The sequence below is a fragment of the Lemur catta genome, chromosome 1, assembly GCF_020740605.2.
Source record: "Lemur catta isolate mLemCat1 chromosome 1, mLemCat1.pri, whole genome shotgun sequence".
Classification (NCBI taxonomy): domain Eukaryota; kingdom Metazoa; phylum Chordata; class Mammalia; order Primates; family Lemuridae; genus Lemur; species Lemur catta.
In genome coordinates this window covers 145913037-145935059 of record NC_059128.1, presented here as the reverse complement: position 1 = coordinate 145935059, position 22023 = coordinate 145913037, and the positions used below count along the sequence as shown (strand labels likewise).

Genomic DNA, 22023 nt, shown 5'->3' with positions numbered 1-22023 from the left:
TAAAACTAAATGTAATTATAATGCACCAATTTGATTTAAAAATAATCTTCACAGTCACCAGGACATCAAAATGCAATTAAAGCTATTTGAGGAAAGTCTCTGATGCATATTATGTTCTGATGCTGCACTATGTCAAGAAACCCAGATCTTCCCAAATGTCACTAATGTGTTTAGCGGCCTCCTTCTCACTCAAATGCCCCTCTCAATTAGGTTCTGGAGAGCGTGATCCATGACAGTTGAGGAACATTTACCAAATTCCTTCCAAATGGCCCTTTAGCTGAATGCTTTTTCTCTGAGCTGGTCTATGGACTTGGGAAAGACAGTCTTACAGTTATCAGGATGAAGACAAAATCAAACTGCAAAGTTCAGGAGTGTCGTATTACCTACCCATGTGCCCAGACTGGAAAAGATCTGGACCAAGATAATGCAACTTGGGAAATGAGGCTGGTGAAAAATTAAGCAGTAGATCTAAAAATTAATGGAGCCATTAGGCTGGCTCCTTTTTCTTCCCTTTAGCTTGATTTTTCAAGGACACCTGTTTTGGCTGAGTTACAATGGTTGCTGTAAATGTGACTTGGGGTTCTTTTTGCCTAATGAATGGGAAAGGGTAAGAAATACTAAAGAGACCCAAAATACCTCCATAGTAAAATGGGCAGTTCTGATGAGTTTTGACAAGGCCTGGGTAGTACAGAGGCAGCTTGGAGCAGTGGAGTTAGTCACAGATTCAACCCCTGCCTGTAAGTGGTGAAATCCCTCTGAACCTGCTTACTTGTATGAAAATGCAACTGGTCATGCCCATTTCACTCAGTGAATACTGCTCGACCCTACCAACATCTCCCTTGCAATCAGCCACCTGAGCACAAGGATTCTAGGTCCAGCCCCTGGGCCCTGATACGCCTTTGTGGTCACTACCTGGAGTGGAGGGCTGAGGGGAAGGGGGGATGGTGTGAAGAGAGGAAGAAGCTTTTCCAAAGCTCTGAACCACAGCAAAGGTCAGTATCTTAAGCCACTGAAGTCAAAGATGATTTCATTAACCAACTATCCCTGCCAAAAACCCCACGGGACATTCACTTAAAAGGTAGTGATGACTAGATCTTCCGATTTCCAAGTGAAAAGTTACAGGTTTAGGAGGAAATTAGCATTTTAAGCCTTATTGTAGATCAACCGCAATGCTAAAGACTTCCGCATATGCTTTCTCATGTAATCCACACAGCAACTTTGCAAAGTAAATATAGTTCACAATAATTTATTATGCATAATATATAAGTATATGGATATAATTGAGATAGCCGGGACTCAAAGAGGCATGTGTCTGAGATTTTTGTTTGGGATCAATTCCATATTTGTTTGTGGGCCCTTCCCCCCACCCCCACCAGTATTTACTGTTCATTCAGAGATAAGGCTTACTGGAAATTACCAGCTTACTGTATTTCTCCTTATTACTGACATCTGGAGGGCAGTAGTTATGTCTTAAAAACAGTAATAGCCACTGTCTATTGTGGGGATATCTAAATGTACTTTATAAGTATTACCTCATTTAGTCCTCAAAAAATATTGATGAGGTAAGTGCTATTATCCTCACCGTACAGATAAGAAAACAGAGGCTTAAAGAAATCTTTTCATCTTTATATTACCCAATACCTAAAAGTTAATAAGCAGTTCAGAATATACTGGAATGTCATATAATTTTCATAGGCTAAATGGGCAGAGATGGAGGAATAAGACAAGGCAAATGGTCTTCGAATTCCACAATATTCAGAAAACAAAGAAGGCATCCTGCTTTGACCTTGTGCCTCCCAAAGGAGGGCCAGTCTGAGGTCTCAGATTGTCTCTGGCAGTGGAGAAGGTGTTTCTTGGAAGCAGTAACCTCATCAGGAGAATGGCAGGGTCTCCCCTTCTGGGAATCTGTGCTCTACCTCGGGAATGGAGAGAGGCTGGGCAGGGAGGCCTCAGAACAACTCACATTCCTCCCCCCAACAGCCCCCAGCCACAGAAGACCAAACCATCCTCATAACACCTTGCAGAAGAGTTCCATATAGCTGACTGGGCTTATCTTGCATCGTTTGTGAGCTCTGTGCACACTTTGCCTGCAGAGACCCTGAAGCCAGTTTACCTGGTTGGGGAAGAGATGGGTTCTAATGCCCATGTGAAAAATTGAGAAAAGAGGGAGGCAGAGGGACAGCTAAGAATGAACCCTGGAGCTCAGTGTTGAAAAGGATTCTGACTACAGGCTCAATGGGAAAGAGTGCTGAGACTGGACTGTGGGGAGTGCCTGGATGGACATGGGGGCAGTGCAACCCCTAAAAACCATGGGTTTACTGGCCCAGATGTTAGAGAGTTGGTATTTTGCATTCAAGGGCTACCCTAGAGCAAGATCCTCCCTGCAGTGGAAAAGAGGCATTAGCTATCGCTGCCAGATGCTTAGAGTATTTGACTGATCTCAGTAGGACTCTGTCTACCCATTCTGTTGGGCTACATCTTTTTATTTCCTACATAGTCCTTAGCCAACTGCAATTATATATTTATTAATTATACATACATACATTATTATTTATACAGTTATTAAATGTTTTATCATCTATTTACTTATTATCTATTGTTCTCACTAAAACATTAGCTCCAATAAGGATTTTATTCGCCAAAGTAAGCCCAATGCCTAGTAAGATGGTATTTTTTCATAACGTGTATTTTACAAATATTTGTCAAGTGAGTGGGTAAACAAAAAAACAAAAGAAAGAATAAAGAGATGACTTTAACTCTCCTCATTCACCAAGCAATTTTCTTACCCTGGTGGAGCTCTTTTATGGAAAAAGACAGAATCCTCATCACACCTTCAGGAGTGCATCTGGTATTTCTCATAAAATTATAGCATGTATTCCAGGGAGTGCCTATTCTAATGTGCAGTTTAGTTAACCTGGGGCAAGTACTCGGGGACTGTCCGCATCTGGGCAGAGTAAGGAGTGAGTCTCTAGCTAGACTCTAACCACAGAGGTCACATCCAGGCAGCAGCCTCTTTCACCCTTAGGGAAAGGTACCTCCCCTAGTCTCCATCTTTATTCCCTATTTAAAATTTCTGCCAAGCCAATGGCAAAGTTATTGCATTTGATACTCACTCGTCGTTTCTTAGGTTACTGGGTTAAATAAAATCTGCTGGAGCTTAGAAGATTTTACTACATTGACTTTCATCCTTGCTGCTTAATTAAATCCCTCACCTGGGAAAGAGCGATTTTCAGCCATCCCGCTTTCTGTGGCATCAGCATGAAACTGTGACTGTTGAAATACCAAAGTGCCAGTTGTGTTTAATGCTTCAGGTGTAACAAGCCTGTTATATTTGGAATCCCTGACGAAGATAGATATTAACTGAGAATTGAAAATGACAGCAAAGGAGATTGAATCTGAATAGCAAAATGAGCACACAAATCTACTTTTGTTCCAATTCCTAAACATGTCATAAAATTTCTTTTTTTAAGAACACATCCATAACAGTACTAGAAAACAAGAAAGCAAGCCATGAGAAAACCAGAAATCTTGGGAATTTCCTGGCAGACTGCAGTAAATGCAATTGAGTTGAGAACACAATGAAGATGACCAGAGACTAAAAAATACTCAGGACAAAACAACTTTAGCTGTCAGAATTCATTCAAAAACACTGAACACAGAGCAGTTGAACAGCATAAGGGCTCTGCAGTGGATGATTGCATTAATGGCCCCAATTCTTCCCTGTCCCTGTATTCATGCCCTTTGCCATGAGACTTTGCAGTTCCTCTCACAACAGGGGTGGAGCCTCTTACCCAATCCCTTGAGTCTACACAGGCCTTGAGACCTGCATTGGCCAATAAGGCAGAAGAGGCAATGTGTCACGGAACCTGTGTTTGACAGGCAACGCTTATGCTCTAAAGAAAGGGAACCCATGCCTTATGAGGACCCCTATGTGAGCACAGAAGCCTGAGAAAGAATTGTGTTGAGATAATTCCAGACTTCCAGACCTTCTATAGGGCAGGGACAAAAGGGAAAGGCAGCTCTATTTAGGAGGAAAATAAACTGACCTTCTCTCGCACCAGGGTTAAGAAAACCCTGCTTATTTCAGCCCTTGGGGTAGTGGTAGGAGGCACTAGACTGCTTGCCTGCTATACTTTCATGTATCCAAAAGCGCGAAGAGTCAATTGACACACCCTGCTCCCTTACATAGAGCCTGTAAACAGCTCTCACACTTGGGAGAGAGACCCACGGCAGACCAGAGGTATTTGTTAATAATAGCAGAGAAGCCTCCCCTGCTGTCCGCCCTCACCCACCTCCATTTTCAGTCATTAATAAAAGAGACAAGCAAGAAACACCAGATGCTGGAGAAAATCCTTTACATGAAAGAGAAGTAATAAGATAAAAGATGGGCCAACTAATCCTAGAGGAAACAAATAATTCAATAAAAGAAATACCATTTTTAAAAATATAATATCCTCAGAAAGATGCATTATAATATTACATCCATGATAGGAAGCAACTTTTAGAAATCTTTCAGGAAATAACAAAGAAATAAGAAGAAAGAAAACTTTCAGAAAATAATAAAGAACTCTTGAAAATTAAATTTTTTTCTAAAAATGTTTTCTGAAAATTTTTAATGGAATTCTCAGTATTATAATAAATAATAGAAGAGACAGGCCCAAATATAAAATAAATGATGAGGAAGATGAAATTGAGAAGAATTTTAAGAATATATAGAAAAGGAAAAAGATGGGAAATGTATAAGAAAGACAAAAGGTGTGGACGATGGATCCAAAAGTACATGTGCTTACCAGAAGTTCTAGAAGGAAAGAAGAGAGAAAATAGATGGGAGAAAACAGTGAAAGAAATAGTAGAGAAAATTTTCTCAAGGTGAAAAATAAGAGTCTTTACACTCTAAAAGCTCCAGTAAGTGCCGAGTAGAAGGAATTACAGCACACATCCACACACTCTCAAACACACATCTGGATGTGAAAATCAAACAACAACCACATCTACAATAGCACCAAAACTGAAAACATGTTGTCTTCAGCTAAACCCAAGTAATTCTTGATAAATGATATAAACACACACACACGCACACACTCAAATCTAGCACAAAATTCCAAATTATACCAACACAAAATGTGGCAGTCAGGAAAAGTGAAGCTAAGCAAATGTGTACTAGGTTTTGAGAAGGTACTGAAAAGATGTAGATAATGATAAAGATAATGACTAATTCTAGATGTCAAAACTAAACAAAAAAATACATGTACATATATATAAATATAAGTGCACAGAAAAGGGTCTAGAAAACACACAGGGAATGGGAGGAAGATTATGGGGACTTGCACCTTGAAACTTATCAACTTCTAAGTTTTGGAGTTTTTTGACCATTTATGTACCAAAATAAAGGCAAAGATTATTTTTAAAAATACAACACAGAAATTATGATTGCTTTCATTGTTTAACAAAACTATTTTCTTTGGTGGAAAGAACAGGCCAAGGTCATGTTTATTTTATTTCTATTTATTTTAGGATTATTTGTATAAATGAAAAACTATTATCTCTGACTTTAAAGTGTCATATTTTTCATTTGCTTTCTCCCTCTACTTCCCCACTCCATTCATTCTTCATTTTAGGCCAGGAGACATTATTACTCTTCTAGAAGATTCCAATGAAGACTGGTGGAAAGTAAGTATTTCTCGTTCTTTAAAAAAAAAGATTTGGTAACTATAATTACAATAAATGCTACAGTTGTAGATGCATGTCTCCTTTTTCCTTTCAGGGAAAAATTGAAGACAGGATTGGCTTCTTTCCAGCCAACTTTGTCCAGAGAGTACAACAAAATGAGAAGATTTTTAGATGTGTTAGAACCTTCATTGGGTGTAAGGAACAGGGGCAGATAACACTGAAAGAGAATCAGGTGAGTAAAGGACACAAACACACTCCAGATATGACTGAAATAGAGTAACAGTCATTTTAATAAACATAACAATACATATAAATCTGAATGTGTGGGGTCCCACTCAAAGCGTTCACTTTGAGAAAAGATATACTTACTCCAGTGATAGTGTAGTAGGAAAATGCAATACCAAAATGTTAGGAATCTCACTTGGTGTTATCTGTTCACAAGAGGAAACATCATGGTGCCAGGGTGAGGACATCTCTCACCAATCTTTGCTGTGAAGACCACTGGGTCCCTGATGTGAGCAGCCAATCTAAATGGGCTCTGTGTTGGTGTCCACTAATTGTGCGGTTAATTCTTCATGGATTCTTGAGAATATTTTGTGGTTACTTGCTGCTGGGTTCCAGACTTCATTACTTTTGCCTCCAGTCACAAGCACCCCTCTAAGGTTTCTATGTCCAGACTCCAAGCTTCTGCCAGTTCAGTGAAGCCTGTGACACCTACACATCACTGCATAAGACATGCACAGAGCATACATAACGAGGGACTATCTCTGGCCCATGCGCTGAACATCTCTGTACATCTAATCCAGAGATATCTAGCACCATCTTGCTCCAGTACCATGTTGAATGTGGAGTTCTTTATGATGCCGTCAGTTCTCCTGAGAGGTAAGGTGTGAACCCCCACACCTGTAGGTCTTTATGCTCCTTGCTTCGTGTTCCTCTGTCTCATCCCTGGAACATTGATAGAGACAAATGGGACATTACAGCTTAATTCTCTGTCCTACTCTTCCTCTGTCTTCCTCCAGCAGAGAGAGGGCTTCCTACCACCCCTTCCTCTCTGACTGCAACTTCCTTCATGTTATATTCTCTATCCTCACTACTGAGTAAAAGAATATGCTTAGTTCTCCAAGTTTGTTCTTGATATATTAGGGAAGGATTTTGGGAATTAGAAATTGTTCTTTTCTCTCCCCATAAAGTCTCACAGCGGACTTTAATTCTCAATTTTGAAAGTCAAAAGTTTGCCTCTCTTTTTGCATTCTTGGTATAATAAATAATTCTAATATTTCCCAAGGCAATGAACGACTATATTTGAAAATGATAAGCTTCACCCTACAAAGAAGTACAAAATGAAAACGGCATTAATAATTGTAATACATCTCTGTTCAACAGAGTTGCCCCAAACACATTTTGAATTTCTCTTTTTAGAATTGCCTTCAAAAATAGTTTCTAAGTCACACACACAAAAAAAATCAGTTATTACATTATAATTATAGGTGATTTGTAGGTTTAAAACATTGTTTTACCCAACTTAACCATTTTTTGTGTGTCACATGGGGCTTCAAATGACTTTATCATTTTCAAACTAATAAGTACATCCTCAAAGAATAATGATTTACCTTTTGTTTATGGCTAGCCAAGGAATCTCTAAAAGAAAAATCTAAAGAAAAATTATAATATAGAGGAATAGCTCTCTTAAAAAAGTTTAACTCACTCTTCCTTTATATTCAAGTAAATAAAAGTTATTGAAACAAAGAGATTAATAATTCTGATTATTATTTTCCCTATATATTTTAACAATTATGAGGGATGGAATGAGTGAAATTTGCATTTTCATAAATGTTAGGGTACATGGGTCCATTCATTTTAAATAGTGATTTGGTCCTATGCATTTAAAGCCATGAAATTGCTCAACTTCATGAATACAGTAAGTCCATTTCCTATAATGTATACAAGAAAATAATCTAAAATAGAGTGGGGGGAATATTTATGAACAAAAGACAATTCATAATGGTGAGAATTAGGAACAATCACACAAAAATGGGAGTGATTAAATCAACCATAATACCTGCTTTAATGGATAATGTTAGAAAGCCATGCAATTTTGATGGTATTGTCATAATATTACGGACAGACCCAGATCCCAGTCATTGCTCTTCCAAGGTAAACAGAAAGGGAGAAATATGGATGGGGCCTGAAGCCCTATTTTTACCCTTGGAACCACAGTGAACCAGATGGATATGTCATCTAGGAATCTAAAAGGCCTCCTTAGCATAGCCCACCAACCTTACCCTTACCACCACCGCCACGGGCAGGTCTGAATCTCAGGACCCCATGGCACCAGATGACCCATGGGAGAACAAAGGCTCAGAAAGGAGTGCGGCAAAGCTGACATAGGAGACAAGGTGGCCTGATGACCTCCCAGGAGAAACAAGAGAGTAGGAAGCTTTAAGAAACAGTGATAAACCCCTGGAACATGTATCCCAATCAGCTCTCCTGCCTTTAAAGAAGTAAAGAGATCTAGAACAAAGGGCATAATTCTTCAAATATCTTGTCACCGTCTTAAAGGATGGGTCTTTGTTTCAATGTATCTTTATTATTATTTTTATTATTTTTATTATATCAGAATATTACAAGGGTACAAATGCTTTAGTCAGATAAATTTCCCTTATACCCTTTAAGTCAAAGCTGCAAGTGTGCCCATCCCCCAAATAGCGTGCATTGTACCCTTTAGCTGTGAATTTACTCATCGCTTCCTACCAGCCCCTTCTTGATTTCAGATGAATGTTATTCCCATATGTGCACATAAGTGTTGATCAATTAGTTCCAATTTAATGGTGAGTACATGTGCTGTTTATTTTTCCATTTTTGTGATACTTCACTTAGAAGAATGGTCTCCAGTTCCATCCAGGATAGTACAATAGGTAGTTCACCAATTTTATGGCTGAGTGGTACTCCATGGTATACATATGCCACATTTTTTTAATCCACTTATGTATTGATGGGCACTTGGGTTGTTTCCACATCTTTGCAATTGTGAATTGTGCTGCCATAAACATGCAAGTGCAGGTGTCCTTTTTATAGACTGTCTTTTTTTCCTTTGGATAAATAGTCAGTAATGGGATTGCTGGATCAAATGGTAGTTCTACTTTTAGTTCTTTGAGGTATCTCCATGATACTTTCCAAAGAGGTTGTGCTAGTTTGCAGTCCCACCAGAAGTATATGATGTTCCTATCTCTCCACATCCATGCCAACATTTGTTGTTTTGGGACTTTTTGATAAAAGTCATTCTCACTGGAGTTAAGTGATATCTCATTGTGGTTTTGATTTGCATTTCTCTAATGACTAGAGATGTTGAGCATTTTTTCATATGTTTGTTGGCTATTAGTCTATCTTCTTTTGAAAAGTTTCTGTTAAATTATGGTTTTTAAACAGTGAGTGGATAAGTTAAATGTTAATGACACAGTGGGCCAGGCACAGTGGCTCATGCCTATAATTCCAGCACTTTGGGAGGCCAAGGTGGGAGGATCGCTGCAGGCCAGAAATTTGAGACCAGCCTGAGCAACATAGTAAGACCCTGCCTCTATAAAAAATTAAAAATAGCCAGGCATGGTGGCACATGCCTATAGTTGTAGCTACTTGGGAGGCTAAGGCAGGAGGATCACTTCAGGTGAATCTAGGAATTTGAGGTTGCAGTGAGCCGTGATCAGGCCACTGCACTCTAGCTTGGGTGACAGACCAAAACCCTACCTCAAAAAAAAAAAAAATGATATGGAGTAGTGAAAAAAATATATAAATATAGGAGGAGAAATTAGAAGTTTTAAGGGCTTTTTTTCTTTTCCATTGAGATTACTTTTATGTGTAAATTTATAAAAACTACATTTAAAAAGAAGCAAATTGTAAAATATGCAATCTTTTGAATCTAATAATATAAGAGTACACAGTGTTGCTCTGGTTTTCCTGGGCCTCAACTTTGCATGTTTGTGCAAATTCTTGCACGGACACTCCCGCACCACGTCCCACTATTGCCATATCTAATTGCAGTGTCTGCTGCTTATAAAACTACAATAGCCCCATAAGGCATATGCCATCTAATGATTTTTGGTTATCAAAATTTCTAAAACCCTAAGGAAATTGGATCACTGGGCTCTATGGTTTCACCCTGGTTTTACAGTTTTAGTTGAAATTGGCATTCTTCTCTTTTATAAAAATTGCCTACATGATATGCCCACTTGAGGACACACTGCATTTTATAAATTGTACAACCTTCCTTTTACCTGGTTGTTTGTGGACAGAATATACATTTAAAGATATCAAAATCCATCCATGTGCTGACATGAAATAAACCTTGCTTAAAATCACCTGGTGCTTCATTTCCTGCCCAAAGTTGTTTGTTTTCCCTGGAGCTGGTATTTGCCAACATATCACTTGTCTGCACACTCCCCAAAGAGGTAACAGCAAAAGGCAACATCTGCTTATGAAGAACAGTGACATCTGATGAATCCCATTAATGACAGCACTGCTGGGGAGCCCACTGTCCCCCCACTCATGGAAGATCACACAGACCACTCTGCCTCCAGTAAAAGAATATTCAAACCTCTCATGGATATTCCTTTTTGGATTATGATACGACCTGTTTTGAGGTCTGCTCTTTGAAAGAGAATCTTTTATCTCTAGCCCGTGGTTCACAGGGGGGAAAAAAAGAGCAAATTAATACTGCTCTGGACATTGTCACAATAATTATTATAAGTATCATTATTATTAGTCATTATTTAATAATGTCCTACATACACACATTATGTATAATATTTATAAAGCTCATATACTTACATTTTATTTCAGGTTGCACACTTGTCCTATGAATTTTACAAATTAATTATTCATTATTTCTATTGTTAAAATGAGGAAACAAGTACTCATAGAGGTTTTGTGCCCTGCTCAGGGGGCAAAAACCTGCTAAGTGGCCAGGCCGGAACTTAGACACAGGTCTGCCAACCCCAAGTTGATGTTTTTCATGAGCCAGGTGCCCTGGACAATGTGGAGCAAACTCTGAACAGTAAAGAGCAGCTCGGCTCCCCAGGAAGGCAAGGGTCGTAAAGGCAACTGTCTTGGGACTAGAGGACCCCTTGAAAACAAGTTCTTGCTCATGGGGACTCTCTCTTGAGTCATTCTTGATTCCAGGCAATGGGATCCTCATCATCAGGCTGAGACCCCACCTCTAAAGCCATATGCACCCCAAAAAGCAAACAGGCACTTTCCCACCTTGATTCTGTGCCAACAGTTCAACTCTCTCTAAGTTTACTTCAAAAATTTTGGAAGTCTTTTGAATAAAATAAATTCAGGAAGGATATTTATCTTTATTGGCAAAGTGTTATGAAATAATCTTGCTAGCATGTTTGATTTTTTTCTCAGAAAAATCTTGTGCTTCCCCATTTGAGATTAGACATTGTTTTTATGTTATTAAAATACAAACCAGTGAAATAAGAAGTCAAATTAAAATTGGCTCAAGTTAATCAATTTCCAAAAGCAGAACATCTGCTCAGTGACTCCTACCAATTCTTTGGCATATTCCCCAAAAACAATTTTTCTGGGAATGGGCTTCACACCTGCATTCTCCACCTTCGTGGCTAAACTGACCATGTGCTGGGGTTTGCGGTGTGGAGGAGGTGAGGCAAACAACCCAACCTCTTCAGCTAGACATGTTCAGGATGCAACGTAGCCTTTCAGCCTGAACCTGGAACCACATGAGTCTGCCCATAATTCTTTAGGAAAATGCCTTAATCTCTGATATTTGTCCTGTCTAGTGTTTTCTGTCTTTGGATCGCCTGAATCAGACTCACCTGGGGATCAGAAGTTGAAAATGCCGATTCCTGGACACCCACCCCCCTCCAGACCTGCTAAATCAGAACTTCTCACATAAAGGCAGGAATTAGTCTCTTTTGTAAACTCCCCAGATGTTCAGAGCAATGCTAAAATTTGAGAATGACCTCCACTATTATTATCTCATTCTAGGTCCTATAGTTGTTCTGTGACAACTAAAGGCATTTTTATTTCCAATTAGATATGGGTCAACAAGAGGCATTGAGGTCTCTTTACCTTTACACACATTCTCTATTTTCAATATTTGTCATTAATGTGACAACCAATTTTTTTAAACACATCTGCCACTTGAAAGAAAACTGCATATTAAAAATATATTATTAGAAACACATTTCAAAATTTGTCTCCACTTTAGTGTCCTTAGCTACCTGAGGTGGAAGATTTCAGAATATGCTTGTTAATTTCAGGGAGTGTAACATAGTAGAAAGAACACAGATTCTAGTGTCATACAAAAATGGATCTATGTTTTGTGCAGTTTTGGCGTCACCTCTGGATGATGACATTCTCATCTGTAAAATCAGCATAGTAGCATCTCCCTCTTGATGTGGATGTGCAGGTGAAATGTGGCCACCTGTGTGAAGCCCCAGCACAGTGTGAGGCCACCACTGACACATAACAGAGGTCATTTCCCTGGCCACCATCATCGTGCAGAGTGAAACCGAAATGAAGAATTCATCTGCAATAGTTAACACCACCTAAAATTGCCCATTAAGCACCAGAAAACAGCCAGGATGATATTTATAACCCTACAAATATAAACAGACAAATGGTCATTAACAGGGAAATAGAAGAAATTTTATTCTGAAAATAAATGCAGTGCATCTCTTTGATTAAATCACATTTCTATCCTTAGGGTTAATCTGCCTCATAATTATTACATTATTTTTCACAGAGCTCTTGTTTCCAAATAGAATTAAGTTATCCATTTGTTATGAACACAGCCAGAGTTTGCATTTACACAAGTGTATTTTCTATATTTTTAAATTAAAAATATCTTTATTAAATCATCTTTAAATACCATAAAACATTTCTTTAAATTGATCCATAGTTCTTTGATATCTACAGAATTATTTTCATTGATCCTTTGTGTTCTATCAAGGCTTTTTAAAAAAAATAGAGAATTTATTTTTAGATTATAAAACTAAAATGCATTTATTGTGGAGAAAATTTGGGAAATAACATTTTTAAGAGGTATAAAGAATTAAATGGTGAGCATGGATAATTCAACCACTAAACTATTATCAACATAAACACTTTGGTGTATTTCATACAAAACTTTTCTTTTAATTCATATTTTGATATCATATTCCATTTAGTTTGCCAAATTTTTTAACATAGTCATTAAATGTTCATCAAAACACAATTTTTAACAAAGTTTTATTGAAGTGTAACATATTACATTCATTTATATATGTATTATCTGTGGCTACTTTCATGCTACAACTAAGCAGCTGAGTTGAGTCACTGCAACAGAGATCATATGGCCTGCAAAGCCTAAGATATTCACAATTTGGTCTTAACAAAAAAAGTTTGCCAATGCCTAGTCTAAATATACAAGTATATAATTAAGTGTCCCCTATTGTTGAATATCCATAGTTTTTATTTTTTAACTATTATTGATAACCACAATGGACATCTTTAGACCTAAATCTTTTTCCCTAATTCTGATCATTTCCTTAGGATGTATTTTAGAATTTATAGGAAAACAGATAAAAGACTTTTACAGTTCTTGATATCTACTGCCAATTTGCCTCCAAAAAGGTTACACCAATTTACACACACACTAGCTGTTTACGAGAATATTCAGGTCACCACATCCTTCCCAGAATTGAACACTACTATCTTTTTATATCTGTCATTTGGATATAAAAATAATATTTCATATTAATCTGTATTTCCTGGATTGCTAGAGGTTGAAATTTTATCTAATATGTATCAGGCATTTGCATTTTTTAATAATCTGCTTATGTACTTTGCCCATTATCTCACACTATTAAAAAAGCATTTTATCTTTTAAGAATATTTATACCTGATCTACCATATGTGGCCAATGTTTTCCCAGTTTATCACTGGCCTTTTGATCTTAAAGCTTCTTCCTCTGGGAGCTTAACAGTTCTTTACTTGGATCACCTCTAGTTTACCATATTTCTCTTATAGTTTTAATCTCTATTATTTTCCACTTCTTTATCTCTCTCCACTGCTTCCTAAGAGAACATTGTAAATAATCCCCATTTCACTTTGATTTTCTGAAGTTTCAATTCAGTCTTTCATTGCTTCTAACATAGATTTTAATTTAGTATTCATTTCCTTATAGTGTTTTCTTCTCAGCCAGCCCTTTTTTTCTACAGCATATTTTCTTTGCATCTCATTACATCACCTTTTCAACTCAAGAGATTCTCTCTCCTTACAGCATTGAGGCCAAGTCTTCCTTCAGCCTACTATATCCAGACATATTTCCTGCAATATTTTTGAATGTTTTATAGTAACAGTCTTGATCCATTCATCTTGTGGTAGGCAGAATAACAGCTCCCCAGAGATGCCCATGTCGTAATCCCTGAATTTTGAATATGTTACCTTATGTGGCAAAAGGAGCTTTGTAGATTTGGTTAAGTTAAAGATCTCGTGATGGGGAGATTATCCTGGGTCATCTGGGTGGGCCCAGTGTAATCACAGTGGTCCTCTTAAGAGGGAGACATGAGGGTCAGAGTCAGAGAAGGAGATGTGACGATGGAAGCAGAAGTCAGAGAGAGAAAAATATTTGGGGATGCTCTGCTGCTGAAGGAAAGAGCCATGGGCCAAGGAATGCAGGTGGGCTCCAGCAGATAGAAAAGACAAGGAAACAAATTCTCCCTTAGAGCCTCCAGAAGGAGTGCGGCCTTGCCAACACCTGTTCTTAGGGCTTCTGACCTTCAGAACTGTAAGATAATAAATTTGTGTTGTTTTAAGCCACAAAATGTGGGGTTAATTCATTATAGCAGCAATAGGAAACTAATCCAGAGTTCATGCAAAAGAGACTTTGCAGATGTGATGAAGGTTACAGATCCTGAGATGGAGAGAGAGCGTAGACTGTCTAGGTGGGCCAGATATAATTACTTGAGCCTTTAAGAGCAGAGAAGTCTATCTGGCTGGAGTCAGGGAGATGTAACAGAAAAGGGAAGCAGAGAAATGAGGCAGAGGGTAGTCGGCAAAGATAAAGTATGAGAAGGACTGCACTACCATTACTGGATTTGAAGATGTAGAAAGGAGGCCACAAGCCAGAGAATGAAGGTGGCCTCTAGAGGCTGCGAATGACCCCTGGCTGACAGTCAGCAAGGAAGTGGGGATTTCAGTCCTCCAGCCACAAGGTACTGGACACAGTAACAACCTAAAGGAGCCTGCAGTTGAACTCTTGGCAAGTAGAAAGGGAAGAAGGAAATAGAGCCCTGTTGACTCCTTGATTTGGGTCTTGTGAAACCAAGAGCAGAGAAAACCAGCCGAGTCCACCAGACCTACAGAACTGTGATATAACAAATTGTGTTGTTAAAAGCCATTAAGTTTATAGTGATTTGTTACAACAGCAATAGCAAACCAATACATGTCTCAAATTATAAAACTCAAATTGATTCAATCTCAAAGGGTATAGTTTACTCATGTCATAAGGGGTCTGATACAGGATAGCTCTTGGGTTGGTAATTTAGTGGCTTGATCCCATGATCAAAGAACCAAATTTTTCTACACTTCTGCTCTGCCACCCTTGAAATATCAGCCACCTCCCCTAGTGGTAACAGACGGCTGCAACCACTCCAGGAATCCCTTCCAGACAGAGAAAGAGATTTTCTTCTTAATGCATCTCTTTTAAAAGGAAAACAAATTTTCCCAGAAGTCCCCTAGCAGATATTTCATCCTGTTTTATTGGCTGGAACTAAGTGCCATGCAAACCACTAAGAGAATCACTAACAAGGAGGATAGAAACAGACTTGGATCAATCAGGTTTTCCTGAGTCACATAGGATAGTGATGGGCAACAGAACAAAAGTCAGGACTCTGCTGTATGGGCAAAGGACAAAAAACGAGTTAGTATCAATCAACAGTGTTTGCCTCAAGCATTTTAGCTATCCTAGAATAAGTAGTGATTGACACAGAGCTAAGGTTTCCCAGCTAAAAAGATGAGTGGATTAATCAGAGTTCAGCTCAGTATCCACCAAATTAAAATCCAAAGCCAGAGTAGAGACATGCATGAGTGGTCTTAAAGTTATAATAATAATAAAGTCTAAGAGATTAAAGATTGAACACTGAGTGTTAAAATTTAACTCCAAAGCAGAGATTTCCAACCCATTAAAGAGTTTAGGCTCTGGTGAATGAGATTGGGAAGAAATGGAATAAGTCTTTTAAGCCAGAAGAACATAAACTGTCTGTGTCCCATATTAGGAAAACAAAGTCTCTGAGTGATGCTGAGCAGCTGTCCCTCGCTAAGCCCTGGGCTGGCTGGAGATGGTGTACTGTGTATGTGGGACGCATTGCTCCATTGTCTGCACCCACCGTGGTATTGAGATGCCCAGCTCGCCACCACTGCACGTTCGATGTCCTCGAGTCACACCCACACTATGACAGCAAGCTGGCTGGCTAGGTCAGGATTTGTCAGTACAGGAAGAAAATATTTCCAGCCTTCAGGCAGTCTTCTGGTTAAAGAAAGAGAGAGAAGATGTAGAGATAACAGATGACAAGAGAAGAAAAGAGGAGAGATGAAGACGGAAGAGGACAGGAAGGGAGCGGGGGGAGGGCAAAACCTGTTTTAAATCAATCTGACCATCTCATTCCTCCACTTAAAACCCTTTAACACTCTTTGGTTGATGCCAACAGTTACATTTGTCCTTTTCCCATGCTGCAGAGCTGAGTTTTGTTCCATTGTCCACCTATATCTTATGTGACTCGGGCAATCCAAACTGAATTGATGAGTTGGTCGCATGGTCCCATTCTCCTTGTCGGTGATGATTTTAGTGGTTGGCTTTGGCGCAATTCAAGGCCATGAGATAGGTCAGAAGGTCAGTTGGGGGTCTTACCAAATCTTAGCATGTCTTGCATTTCCTGCACATTCTAGGCCCCAGTAGTGTTGCTGGCTTCATCTCACATCCTTTACCCCCTCCTTATCTCTGTTCTGGCTGCACTGAACTTTTTCTATTACTCCAAAGTGTCACAGTCTCTGGATACTGGAGTTTGTTCTTATTCTACTCTCATTTTCCTCCTTCTCACAACACCTTCCTCGCTTTGCTTAAATGTCACTTCTTCAGGAAGATCTTTCTTGCCCCCAGGCTAGATCAAGTTGCTGTATATATCTCCATTAGCACCCTTTTCTTCATGCACTAATTCATTCCAGAAATAATATGTCTCATGTTGTCAGATTATTAAGTGTTGTCCACAGGATAATCAGTCATCAAAACAGACATGGCCCTTGCGCTCACCACGGTTGTGATTACTCAGTGAATGTCTGTCTTCCCAGCTGTGCCCAGAAAGCTCTGTGAGGGCAGGGATGTGTCTGTCATGTTCCCTAGTCTCTCGGCCTCTGGAATGGTATCTATCACATAGCAGGTACCCAATAAAAAGTTGTTGAATGAATGAATGAACGAATGAATAAACTTGGAAAGCAGAGAACTGGGGATCCTTAGACAATGGAAGTATCTTTACCTGGGCTGATGAGTAAAACCTTTCTGCTAGGGTAATCAACTATCCAATTGTTTCAGTCTTGGACTGAGGGGCTTCCTAGGACTGGGACTTTCAGTGCTAAAATTGAGAAAGTCCTGAGCAAACCAAGACTGGTTGGTCACCCTATTTATGGCTCTCCAACCCAAAGGAGTTCCTCTGGGTGTCCTCACCTCCCACTCTTTTCTACTCATAATTAATCTTCTGGGAAGACTTTTCTATTCTGCCTCTAAACACTTCCTAAAATGGTAGATTCTCAAGGTTGGGAGGCTATGTATTTTTACCACCAGAATTTTAAACTCTACACCCTTAATTTCTGGATAGAGTGAAAGCTGCTAAAGCCTGTGTTCAGCTATTTGTACTCATCATCCTTCTTGACTTTCCTTAGCCTCTTCATTCATTTACCCACTGCCTCCACCAAGACGGCCCAAGCAGTGCAGAGTGGATGCAGAACTTCCCATCCTTATAAAAGTCTCTCCAAATCCAATCACTCTAGAGAGGCCAACTAGAAGCTGCAAAATAAGTCAATATATTCAGCTATGCTTGTGCTTCTTGACTTCCTGTCTCCAAGACACTTCCAAACAACTCCTCTATTGAGCAATGTTTCTCTTCCACATTGAACCCCTGAAAGAGAAAAGGGAAAAGGAAAGGTCTGTCTTACATATGGGCATACATTTGGACTTTCAATAGTTTTTTTCTCCGGAGACTAAAATATTATCTTCATAGAAATGATGGAACACCCTGAAAATGACCCCAAAGGCCAGTGGGGATCCAAACTGCAGTCTGTTTTTCGTTTATTCCAAGGCATAGGGGTAATGGCATAAGGCTCTTAGCTCTGGCCAGAATTTCAGTGTTCCGATTTCTTGCCCAGTTCTCTCTGTTCAACATCACCATGATAACAACATCTGTGTGTGTACATATCAGTGAATTGTTTTCAAATGTGATTTTTTATTTCAACATTAACCTGAACATGTTTTTAATAAGCACCTAGAACAAGCCTACACAAGGGAGGAGGTGTTCAGCTTTTTATTGATGCTGATTGGTTGGACTTATATTAAGGATTGTTGAATTTTGGCACATTTCAGTAAGGAAGAAAACACAATCTTTGGTAGATCTTAAAGGTAAATCTTCCTCTCAAGGCATTTTTGTGGGTTCCTTCAAGACATACTCCTGCCCATCACTGGGTCCTCTCACCTGTGATGTTCCTGGCATGGGCAATGGCAGCTCTCAGCTGTTGAAAACCAGGTGGTTTACCTTCCTTTTGAGGTCATCTTACCCATCAGTCTAGTGTGACCCCTGGGCTATTTCTCTCTCCAAGTGACCCACATCTGGTCTTCATGAAACAGCCATCACATCTTCTGCTTGTATAGATTAGTTTCTCTTCTCTTCACTCTCTGAGCCTCTGTCTAGGCAAGTTTCTCATAAAGTAGATTTCTGAAACATGAGTCAGATACCAGTCCACCGTATGCCCCAAGCCCCAGGGGTCACAAACCAAGCTCTTTAAGTGTCCTGTTCAAGCCCCGTATTCTATGTGACAGAACAGCCCACTGTGGTGGCTTCTATTGGAGTCTTTCCCAAGTCCCTTTCACTAGGCGGCACACCCATCTCCAAGTTGCTTTGTCAGCTACTAACACCTCACCACTGCCCTTCTCTGGAGGCCTCGTTGAGAGAGCAGGTGCAGCCTTGCCTAAGAGGTTATGCCTCTCTCACCCCAGGTCAGCCAGTGGTCAATGACCACAATGTTAGTCATAACATGGGGTTCAAAAGGTGGGACCCCTTGCTTCAAAGTGAGACAATTCTGTGACACAATGCATGCTGCAGAGCTCCCATGGGGCCAGCTGGATTGGGGACTGGTCTCCAGCTGAGACCCCATCCTTGCTTGGCTCCCTGCCCTGCCCCATCCTGCTTCCCTCATTTCCCTCTTCTTGAGAGCACCCACTCAATAAATCACTTGCACAAAGATCTTTGTCTCATATTTTGTTTCTGGGAAATCCAGCCTAAGATAGAACCCACCATCCATGGAAGCAGGTCAAGCAGGAGAAACTCACAATACAGTGACAGCTCTCTTTGCAAACCTCTCCTAGTTTTTTATCTGGCCACATTCACCCTTCCATGCCCTTCAGTGGCCTGAAAGTGGTGAGTTGCAAGGCTATCCAAATGGATTTTTACAGCCTCAATTTTTAAATCTAGCATGGGTGGGCTTACTTTGGAATATGGGAAATGTCAGCATCTATTATTGCTTGGGGCCAGGAATGAAATAGTTCCCTTTGACTTCCTGATATTATATGAGGCACATATAAAATTTGAAGCATATGATAGGAGTCTGCTGAATGATAGCTATTATTTTTCTACAAAATAATGCATTGAAAATTCTGCTTGCTCCATGCATGCAGCATGCTATATGCTAGGCTCTGTGATAAACATTATCTTATTCTTACAGTGACTCTTCAGGGGGGTCACAGTATCATTAATCCACATTTTATTGATCCTCATTCATAAAGCTGAATCTCAGAAAACATTCAATGCCTGGACTTACTTCCAAATCGAGTTTGTGCCTAAATTTTTATCAAATCTTTTTCTCACAGTGCCAGTTTCCCACCCTGAAACTGCTCTCTCTTCTCCAGTTTGTTGTTCCAATGACCTCAGTCAGCAATGATTCAAGCAGCATGTTCTAGCTTCTTTCTTGTTGACACTTGTCTTTTTTTTTTTATTTTTTATTTCAGCTCTTCATGGGAGTACAAAAGCTCAGGTTATATACATTGTCCGTGTCCTGCCCATCCCCCTGAGTCAGAGCCTCAGGCATGTCCATTCTCCAGACAGTGCACCTAGCATTCACCATGTAGTCATACCTCCATCCCCTCCCCCCCCACCTCCCCGAGTCAGCACCTTCAAGCATGGATGTATGCCTACATGATGAGTGCGTTGCGCACCGTCTGGGGAATGGACACTTAAGTCTTGTTTTGTCTTTCCTTGGCATTCAGATCTGCGTGAGTTCTGAAGAAGAGCAAGACGGCTTTATCAGAGTCCTCAGTGGAAAGAAGAGAGGCCTCATCCCTCTCGATGTCCTAGAAAATATCTGATTGCTGGCCCCACCTACTTTTGCAGTGGGCAAGCTCTGCTGCAATGCCGATGCCGTCTGCCTCATCTCACACTGTGTCAACCCGGAGGAGCTGCTGCGCTGACCCGGCCCCCAGGAAATAGTGGGACAAGACTCAGGGGTTTGAAACTGTGGAGTAACAGCCACAAAACAGAGGGCCCACTGTACAGCATCGCCAGGCTGCCCAAGGTGGAGACGAGGCTGAGTGGGCCTCAGAGCTGGGTGCCTGCCTGGCAGCAGCCATGGCAAGGCTGTAACCACAGTGGTCCCCCAGGACCCAGCTCCTTCCCTGTCCATGTGGTGTAAGTTAACCCGCTGGACTGTGTAGCAGGTTGTGGGGTAGCCCCAATGCAAGGTTCAGATCCATGTAGCCAAGTGTTATTCTGGTTCCAGACCTTTGTCCCCAGTACCAGCCATTCAGCATGATCACATTTCAGACCCCAAGCAGCCCCTCTGCAGAATATCAGGAAGGCCTGCTTTCTAGCCCCCCATATTCCAGTGCTCCCCAGCACGATGCCCCGACTTTGTGATTGTGCAGTCCAGAGTGGCTGGCTTATGCTTTCTTTCCCTTCAGTCCTCTGAGTAAATCCTGGTGATGTGCATTAGACATGAGGGCGACATTGACATGGCACCAGCTGCAAAGACCTGGCCTGCCCAAAGACTGCTGACAGGCAGTCCTTCCTGCTGCTGTGGTTATTGGCAGAGGTGACAGAGCAGATAGGAAGCATAGACATGGGGGGACGACAGAGTGGATAAGGTGGAACAAAGACCCTGTATTTATTGAAGATTATACAGCCCTTTCAGTTATGAAGTCCTTTCTTGAAGGAGATGGAGCTGGGGAAGAGAATGTGGCCAAAGGTCTCCATTTTCATTTTATATCCTCTGTGTTAGGGGCAGCATTTTTCCTCATGCCATCCCATAGGACTTCATTTTGGAGGTTGAACCCAACTTGCAGGGAACCAGGAACATGGAGGGGAACCAACAACAGCATCTTAGAAGAAATGCTGCCAAATTGGAATCCATTCTTCTTTAGGACAGCATATTATATAAACCCTAGCAGATATAAAATGGAAAAAAATCCTTAATGTTTTATCCCTCTGAAAGCAGAGGAACTTGGGGCCTATTTAGCATCATCTAGGGGAATCTCTTGTTACTCTGCACTTGTACTAATGTTTACAAGAATGCAATATACTGTGATGCCTTCCTCCTCAAGCCTCCTCCTAGCATTCAAACTTGCATCCTATTAGTCATTACCATGGTTAAACTTCAATTCACAATGACGTTGGAATCAATGTCAGTTTGATATATTTTGTTACCGAGCAATAAAATCATTGGAACAATGGTTTTTAAGAGACTTAAGTGGATACATCCAGTGCATGCAAGCATTATTTCCCAAACCAAAGCATCATTAGTCTCCATTTATTTATTTTGTTACTGCTCAGTGTGAAGTTGGGAGCTGAGAGGGGATAGCTGCTGGCTTCACAGAAGTTTGGATGCCTTATTCTCATTTCCAAGCCAGAATCCAGAATTTCCTCCCTCTCTGATGCAACACACAAAACCAGGTGTACAAAGACAAGATGCATTCTTTGAGAGCCAGGGTGGATAATATGATGGCCTTTCTGTGTAATTGGATGCCAAGTGCAAACACTCTTTCCCTCTAATTCAATATTCCATTTAATAAAGACAACACAGTGGCTGGAAGGAGCA

At 40.2% G+C, this 22023-nt stretch overlaps 1 protein-coding gene across 1 annotated transcript in view; it reads left to right on the top strand.

The window, feature by feature from the left end:
• Window positions 1–20533, top strand: part of STAC (SH3 and cysteine rich domain) — a 134131-nt gene extending 113598 nt beyond the window's left edge. The window contains exons 7-9 of the mRNA XM_045555714.1: window positions 5619–5670; window positions 5765–5902; window positions 20201–20533. Of these exons, the coding sequence (XP_045411670.1) occupies window positions 5619–5670; window positions 5765–5902; window positions 20201–20299 (289 nt within the window). The 3' untranslated portion in view covers window positions 20300–20533. The remainder of the gene's footprint in view (window positions 1–5618; window positions 5671–5764; window positions 5903–20200) is intronic.
• Window positions 20534–22023: the final 1490 nt, after the last annotated feature.